The 9,174-nt window shown below is 34.5% G+C and overlaps 1 protein-coding gene and 1 non-coding gene across 3 annotated transcripts; both read right to left on the bottom strand.

Annotated features, from left to right (window-relative positions):
• Nucleotides 1–208: 208 nt before the first annotated feature.
• LOC141616507 (U4 spliceosomal RNA) lies at nt 209–350 on the bottom strand. The gene has a single exon (XR_012530853.1). It is a non-coding gene; the product is annotated as a U4 spliceosomal RNA (small nuclear RNA).
• Nucleotides 351–1,775: 1,425 nt separating this feature from the next.
• On the bottom strand, nt 1,776–7,331 carry LOC141611270 (putative protein phosphatase 2C 28). 2 transcript variants are annotated; one of them, XM_074429773.1, is made up of 5 exons: nt 6,916–7,331; nt 5,855–6,374; nt 4,510–4,877; nt 2,897–3,133; nt 1,776–2,368 (listed from the first exon to the last, which is right to left on the bottom strand). In XM_074429773.1, exons 2-5 carry the CDS (start codon nt 6,171–6,173, stop codon nt 2,123–2,125), a joined length of 1,170 nt encoding a protein of 389 aa, XP_074285874.1. In that variant the 5' UTR covers nt 6,174–6,374; nt 6,916–7,331; the 3' UTR covers nt 1,776–2,122. The 2 variants fall into 2 exon arrangements, with proteins under 2 accessions (XP_074285874.1, XP_074285875.1); XM_074429774.1 differs by having other exon boundaries at nt 5,855–6,275; nt 6,916–7,273.
• Nucleotides 7,332–9,174: the final 1,843 nt, after the last annotated feature.

The following is a 9,174-nucleotide window of genomic DNA, read 5'->3' as shown; positions in this document are numbered from 1 at the left end:
TGTGAATTGGGGAACTCCATTGTGGCATAAATGTAGTTATGAAATGGGGAAGGTAAATGAAAAAGTTAGTGAAAAATGAGATGGACGAATAAGAAAAGGAAATAAAAAATATGAGGAGCCTCATCTTTGCGAATGCTCTTAAGGCCCTTAATCCTGAGACTAGTTAAGAGAAAACTTTAGTACTAAGAATTGTAAGGCTTTACCCTCCGACAAGGGAGCCCTTCCAGAAATTCTCAACGGCCAAGGACGAGCCTAGGCCGAAGAGGGGGTTTGGAAATAGTTTTCAACCAGCAATTGACACGCCTCGGTTAATACCTCACTAGCTGCGTCATTGCCCCAAGCGCAAAGATACTTTTTACACTGAACAATACGTTTATTATATAGCGCCATCTCGCGAGTTCATCCTCTTAATCTACTCATGTGGGATACAAAAAGTGAACATGGCTATTGAATTTAAACACATTACTCCATTAGCCTTGCTGGTGCATCAGTTGTTCAGAACTTCAGATTTAACATGCATTTCCGCTCTAGTTGAAACTATTAAACAAACACACTGATAAACATGGCCGGCCTTGGTGGCACCACCACTGAGGTAGACTCACTTGAGTAGTTGAGTCCCTTCTGAATTCTGATTATGAGTTCATCCCAAACCACATTTCGCTATTTTTCTAAGCATTAAAAGATCAGAATGAAACGGGATGGTTATTTAACTGGACACTAGCAAGGTCGAGAGTAGATAACCCCGTAAAAGAGGTAGCAGAAGACATTTCAGTAGCATAGATCGAGGAACACGCTTTGAGAAGCCAACTCAGTAGCGTAGAACATAGACATTACAGTAGCGGAGTATATGATAGTGTTTCGGCCTCTGGGTCAAACTATGAACCGTACATATCACAACACCATGGTTGCTCTAACCACAAGCCAGGCCTCTAAATGTTTTTTTCCATTTTTGCAACGTCCAGCTCAGTCTAATTTTGAGCTAACTAGGAGCAAAGGAACTCCACTCCTAGTCTCCCGGACTTCCTCCCGGTGCTCAAACTTGAGACATCAAATTAAGCTAGAACGTCGAATCTAAGATCCCAGAATTCTGAATGGAATGTAGCGAAGTTTATCGGACTGAACCAACTTAGTATCCCACCATAGGTAACTATTTAAGGGCAAAGGCCGAGATGCAGCCAAAATGAACACGAAAACACAAGGCACCGCACTAGTACAAAAACCGCATAAATCAACAATTTAGGAACTAAAACCAGCCGAACCAAAATGATATCATAACAATTTACACATCGTGACTGTACCTTCCTTCCATACTTGATCATCATTTACCTCCTTCCGCAAAAGAAATCAGAAAAAGGCAAAAAGTCGCCTTCAAGGTCCAGAAAACACATTTCGGTAAAGGAGCCGCACAACTCTCAAGTCTCAACCTCAATCGAAATCCAAAAATCAGACAGTATCACAAAAAGCTTCATACAACATCCCCATCATGACCATCTTAATCATACATTCATACGCGATACCAACAATGTCAACAATTAGAACAGCTATTTCAATGTGACAAGTTGATATATCATTTAATATCGAAGACATCATAATCAATAATGATAACCCGACCAAAGACATAAAAATGCTTGGTTAGGTTGCTAGTTACGGAGTACAACCTAATGTGTTCGGAAGCATAGTGTAACTACAGAAGAGCTAAAGTCCAAAATGCAAAACCTGTTTCAGAAATGCAACTTCTGTTTGCGGAAGGGGAAGTGTTTTCGATTCTAAAGAACTTATAGCCAACATCGGCAGTTTTCTTTTATCATTTCTTTTCATTTTTTTTTTTTTTTACAATGGGCCTAAAGAAAAACCCTCAAAAAGAGAATAATAGAATTTTGACAAATAGATACGGAAAAAGTAAGTGGAAAATCATTGAAACAAAAGATACGAGTCATTAGAGAAAATTAACTTATCGTAACTATCACTTGAGGTTCTGATGCACAGTTGTTTCCAAATTAAAGGATCTACTGCATACATCGGACCACCCCCTCCTTGTTTCATCCCTTTTAAAAAGGTGTCGGGTTATCTGAAGAGCATTATACACATAGTGACAGATCACCAATAAAAGCAGCTCGGTCCCTCACGAAGGGGCGAGAGTTTTTGCCGGTAGTGTTATTCCACCACCTCGGATGGATACATTTGGGCCCTTTGGCCCACTGGTGGCTCGGCTCACGAGATTTGAGTCCAGGAACACGACTATTACGGTGATATCGTCATGGAAATGACGGCGGACACCACGGTCTATTTTCTTCAAGTCTGAATATCTCATTTCTCGCTTCTTAGCTGCTTCTTGTAACGCGGTTTTTATCAACTTTCTGGCACTTCCCTGTCAAATGTGAGATATAGAACTTAAATACATGAAAGCAAAATGGACAACTCACTCTTAGTGAAACAGTCATGAAGCTAAAATACAAGTGCAACAACTTGATATGTAGTTATATATTCACAACTGGAAAGGAATGAGAATAAACTAAATGCATAGTTAAAAATTTAAAATACGGAAAAAGTCGCAAAAGTGATAAATAATGAATAATGTGTAACTATATGTACAGGATACGAGAAGTTGCCTTGGAGGTTGATGAACATTTAAGAGAATAATTAAACAGTTACCTCAAAACTTATTGAGGTATTGATTCAACAAAGAAAAAGTACTCGTATATATCGTAACATGCAAGAATGAGACCTTAATGTTGCTTTTCAATCTAAAAACCACCGACAGGGTAAATGAGGTATTCCTGCCCTGGTGGGCTTAGAGCAATTGGAGCATGATCAAGGCGCTTTACCAGGTTATATGGAACATGAAACTACACTATACATGCCTTAGATATATGACAAATGGCATTGAGAATCTTACATTACGTGGATTGCTTTGCACAATATCAACGGCTTCCTGATTGCTGAGGTGCTCCCACAATCCATCAGAAGCAAATATTACAAATTGATCATGTGGCTGCAGTTCCTGAACTGCAATTGCTGGCTCTGAGCTTAGTATCGGTCTTTTGATAGGATCTCGTAGACGAAACTTGCTGTATAAAGGTTCTCGGTTGTACTCGCCTTTCTTTAAATATACATCTCCAATGGATCTTGAAATCTGGTCAGTAAAAACTCTTTAGAACAGTGAATTTGTTTGAGCTAATAGAGGGGGAAAAGAAACCATGAATTATGTCCGAGAAGAGCACATATAGTTGCATCCAAGAAAGATCAGAACAAACATGAAACATGTCTAGACTGAATCAAACATTTAAGATGTAGCCAAATACTCCCTCCGTCCCGGTCATTTGTTGTCCTTTGGTTTTGGCACGAAGACCAAGGAAAGAGGAGAGGGCCAATAGCTAAATGACAAGTGGAATAAATTGAGTGTGAATGATCAAATTATTTATCAAGTTCATTCTTAAAATAGAAAGGACAACAAATGACTGAGACACCCAAAAATGGAAAAGGACAACAAATGACCGGGACAGAGGGAGTATAAACTTTGTACTACTGTTTTGGATTCGGAATGTAATGGACAATACGAGGAGAGCATGTAAATCCCCATGTTATTTTTTTTTCTTTTATGAAGTAGCGTACAGGCTTACTGTTTTCATACAAGGGTAATTTTGAGTAGACTTTTGGTTATGACAGTCAAAAGACTGCCCCTACCTCACTTTCGATGCAAGTCTCCTATAGACGTCGGAATACTGATAAATAATAAAGAAAATGCCTAATTCTGATAAACATATTAACCATATCAGCCGTGTTTCACTGCAAGAAGGTGCAGAGAGTCATACTTCCAGTAACCATGACCACAGAATATATCAAAGAAAGAAAAAGTGAACCGACATGAGCTGAAAACAAACAAATGTGGGCAGAACTCAATTAAATCCAAGGGATAGTCGAAATCGTTAAGACATATATTAGATAGGAGTACTAAAAAAAATTACAGAAACAGCTGAAACAATACTTTTTTTATGTTACTACAGTAAAATATTCCTTTCCTCTAGTCCAGTGGGACTTTATCAGGGGAACAATTACAACTCAGAAACTTAAATTGGACAGATTTTTGTCCACAAAGTATAACAACAGCATCATCTCATTGCAGCAAAGGCTCCCGCCCACTGTTTAAAGCACACGGGGTGTCTCCAAATGGTCCATATCAAAAACTGCATCAAAAGTGCATCGACTGATTGCGACTTCATATCATAAGAAGCGCAGCCAGATGAGCTAGCCATTTTGATTTATTTTATCAAATTCTAAAGCCAAAGAATAGCACGTATCTGGCTACAATGGAAGTGGACTTTTTTTTTTACTCAGTGAAAGTAATTCCATGCAACTATCCACGGCCTCGTATTTTTTTTACATAATCTGAGATCCAATTGTTTTGCCAGAGAAATTGTGACATCATGGTAGATTGCTAAGTTTATGCAATTAACTTTGATGGCAGTTACTGAAAAGGCAAATAACTTCAATTATGAACGGAAGACATACCTGTATAAGACCCTTTACACGCCAAACATTATGTTTTAACACAACAATATGTGGATCATCAGGATGTGCAGCGTGCAATTCCTGTCTCACTTCCTCTAAACATGCATTGTGCTCTGCAGAAAGCTGGACAGCAAGAATCTCACCAGTTGCCTTCACTAGTCTGCCTAAAACCGCACGAGAATCACCCAGGTTTGCAATATAGAGGGTCCCACTACTTATCACGCCTAGCAAACAGCAGGAACCAACTGCAGCAATCTGGGGCTTTGTTGGCCATTGCTTGCTAACAACAGACAAAAATCCATCTTCAGTAGCTTGAACTGCCTTACGAATTACATCAGCAGAAATGCACTGGTGTTCTGAAGCAAATCCTGCATGATTTGTTTTACAAAATTACTATCAAAACATGTATCTCATTTCTCAAATTCTAAATTATTTGTACTTTAAAATAGCTTATGAGTAAATCATATCAGGAATGTTGAGGAGTTTGAGACTTTTGAGTAAGGAGAGGCGTGAAAGTGCATTTCGTGAAGAAGAATAAAACATGGCCTTAACCCGAAAATGATCTAGATCGGCTAACATGAACCATTGTTAGAAAATACCAACGAAGGGTAAGAAAAAGATAGGGAAAAACTGGAAAGGAAAGGAAAACACGACGAGTAAACTACGCACACAAGTGACGGAGAATATAGAAACATTTGTTGAAAAGGAAAACATACCAGCCAATTAAAATAGTTTTTATAAGACAAATGAGAATTGGTTATGTTCTTCTTTTGACTTGTAAACAAGAATACAGCACCGAGAGATCATTTTGAAATCACCATTTCCAAACAAAACATAGACTACAAAAGAAGCAATTATACCCTGTCAACTGGAAATGTGCTTATTTTTCTTTCCATTGACCCAGCCCAAGGCAAAATTCCACAAGAACTTCTATCAAGAGTGAGACACGGAGAAGTGTTCCCAAACGTAAGTTTTTTTCAATACGGAAAGCAAATTGCGTTGATTATCTAGAATAATACCAACACATATCATCCTAGAATGAGATATGAGCGAGAAATCCAAGGGCTGAAACCACCTCAAAAAGGATGAACACGAATGTCAAAAGTTGGTCATAAAGTCCGCAACTTCACTGGTCTCATAAAGCCGTGCATGAAAACTAGTATTTCATAAGTGAAAGAGTCATTGGCTATCAATCTAGTTTGTTCCTATCTAGTATCTCCCTTCAATGGAACACGATAACTCATAAATGTCTTGATGACTATATTAATCACTTCATTAGTTCAAACTTCAAACCAACCTACAACCATAGAACGGTAAAAGTTGAGAGTACTTTCGAAATACTTACTGCGAAGATGCTGAAACAGATGATCATTAATATACCGCGATGTCTCTGGACCGCCATGCCCATCATAGACACCCACAAACGTACCAAACGGACCGGAATCAAACGAACCCAAGCTTCCTGACTCAAGCTGGCTTTGATCCTCCAATAAACTATTGGCTTGTACTACAGCCATTGAAAACTCACCATAAACATGCTGCCCTGTATCCTTATACCACAAAAGTCCTTCCTGACGCCCACTCGAATCCGAACCAGCATGGACTGAAGGATCCGAAATCGGCCACAAACAGGCCTTCAAAAAATTCATGAATCCTGATAGCATATCTCATCTCAACCAAACCACCCTCCTAATTCCCCACATTTGATATTGCATACCAAACAAACAACTTTTTTCTCCAATTCACTCTTGCACAAATTGCATTCACTACAACATAAAACCTAACACAAGCTTAGAATTTCAACATGTATTGTACCCAACAATATGAATTAAGGACTGAGCTCAGAAACCCAGTTATATATCTCCCTGAAACAATACCAAAAACACCATGAAAATATAATATATCAATTAGTCTTTTGTGAGACGGTTTTATAAGAATATAGTGTAAAACGGATTCACAAACCCGTTTTATACAAATTCTTGTGTAAGGCCACCTTAGACAAGAATAACATCACCCAAAATTAAACCCCAGCAATATTTCAGAAAAAGGGTAGTAAATTAATAAAAAAAAAAAAGTCCAATTTATCTAGAGTTTTTTGGGAAAAAAGACAGTTATTTAGTAAACCATACATATACAGAAAGTCCAATTTATCGAGAAGAGGGAAAATTCCCAAATTTCAACTGTATCCCATAATAATTCAATCAGCAGATCATCTAAAAAACAATCATCAATTCAGTAATCAATCAGTTAATCTTGTATAAGATGGTTTTACACATATCGCGTAAATAATACCCATATTAGTGTAAAAGTAGTTATCAAAGACCGCCTTACACAAGTATTCGTGTTTCGCAATTTAACAAACCAATAAAATAAATGTGGAAAGTAGAGATAATTAGATAAAATCACCTTGTATAATTGGGGGAAGTCCTCAAAGATCCAAAGGGAAAAAAACCCAAAAAACAAATTAAACTAAAAATGGGTGTGATTGTATGAAATTACCCTTGGATCTAAAGATCCATGAAATCAAAAAAAGATTAAATTTTGATGAAAGGGTTTTTTAATATTGTGAAAATTGGGTTGTTTTTAATAAAAAGATTTCAACTTTATCACTTTTTTGGTGATTTTGATGCATAGAATATTAGAAATATATCGAAATTCAAGAAATTGGAATGAAATTGATTGAAATTTTTAGGGATTTGAGAGAAGGGAAGAAGAGAAGAGATGAGAGGAGATGTTGTGTTGGTGTTTGTAGATTTTAGGAGACAAACCCCATTAAAAACCAACAATGGAGAGCTTGAAGCCAGCAAAGCATTGGACCAGGCATGGGGTCCACATCACCCCCCACTTTATTAAATCAAAGTAAAGAATGGTGGTTGTTTAATTCCACGCTTGTTTTGTGTTGTTCCACGGTAATTGTTGAGGGTAGTGGGAAAAGGCCAAGGGTAATTGTTTTAAAAAGTTTTGCCGTGGAAGAAGTTAATTGATGTTGATGAGAAATTGAATAAACTTGCAAAATTGACCTAGCTCGGATACTAGACCTAAAGCTCCGTTTGGTAAGACATTTTAGATACCTGTTTTGACTGAAGTAGCTTTTTTTATAAAAATTTCGAGTAGCTTATTTTTTTTGGAAGTGTTTGGCAAAATAAGCTTATTTGCTTCAAATAAAAGTTTTATTCGAAATGAAATCGAAACGCTACCAGTAGAAGATTTCACATTTCGTGACCGATTCTTGGTAATATTATCTTTTTTACCCTTTTAATTTATAATATTTTAAATAATTATTATATCCTTTTACGTTATTTTACCAAAATAAGCTACATTTTCAGTTAGTTTACCAAACAATGTTTTATATAATCAGTCACCTTATGAGCTCCTAATTTTCAGTTACCTTATCAACTAGTTTTTCAGGTTTCAGTTAGCTTTTCAGTTTCCAAGTACCTTTTCGGGTTTCAGCTACCTTTTCAGTTCGTTTTACCAAAGAGAGCCTAACACTTGAACTCAATACTCGGGATTGATCTGAACCAATATAACCCAATCCGAGTATTTATTGTTGCATACTGATTTTTAACTATCAATAATTTGATAATAATTTACCTGAAAATGACATGAACCCGAAGTAATAAGAATCGACTCGACTAGCCCCAAACTCTTGCAAACCCAAATTTACACGATTCGAACCTGGCTTAATTGATCCATTTACCAAGTCTAAAATTGAATATCACTGATTCACTGTAGGTTAATTAATAAGATTTTCTTTGTTACAAACCATTGTTCTTAATAAGTTTTTCTTTTATTCTAAAATATAAGCTTTGACTTAGGACGGTTTTATACATACAACTAAGCCCTTTTCTTTTGGACTGAAATTGCCTGAACTGAACTGAACTGAAATGAACTGAACTCAATGGAGCTGAACTGAACTTAATACAGCTGAACTGAGCTGAAATAAAAATAAATATTATAATAATAATAAAATTAATACCAATATTAATAATAATAAATATTATAACAATATTATTCATTATTCATTATTATTAATATATTAATATAATATAATAATAATAATAATAATATAATAATATATATTAAAAAATAGTAATATAATAATAAATATAGTAATATAAATAATATATTAGTAATATAAATAATAAAATTATTAATAATAATATAATATTAAATAATACAATATATTAATTATAATAACTAGAAAATAAATACGATAAGTATAATATAATATAAATATTATAAATAATTTTAAAAATTAATAATAATAATAATAATAATAATAATAATAATAATAATAATATATGTAATATAATAATAAAAACAATAATAATAGTAGTAATAATAATAATAATATTAATAATAATAATAATAAATATGTTATTGATAATATTAATCAAAATGAATATATTAATAAATAATAAATATAATATAACAATATTAATAGTAATAAAAGTAATAAAAGTAATAATAATAATAATATAAAATAATAATAATAAATATTAATACTTTATACTACTAATATTGCCATTAATAATAATAATATAATAATAAATAAATATATTAAATATAAATAAAATAATAAAAATAATAATAAAACCGATAGTAATATAAAAAATATATATTAATATAATAATAAAAATATTAAATAGATTAATATAATAA

This window comes from Silene latifolia, chromosome 11 (assembly GCF_048544455.1).
Source record: "Silene latifolia isolate original U9 population chromosome 11, ASM4854445v1, whole genome shotgun sequence".
Lineage (NCBI taxonomy): Eukaryota > Viridiplantae > Streptophyta > Magnoliopsida > Caryophyllales > Caryophyllaceae > Silene > Silene latifolia.
Note: the sequence above shows the minus strand (reverse complement) of the source record. Positions and strands in the feature narration are given on the sequence as shown.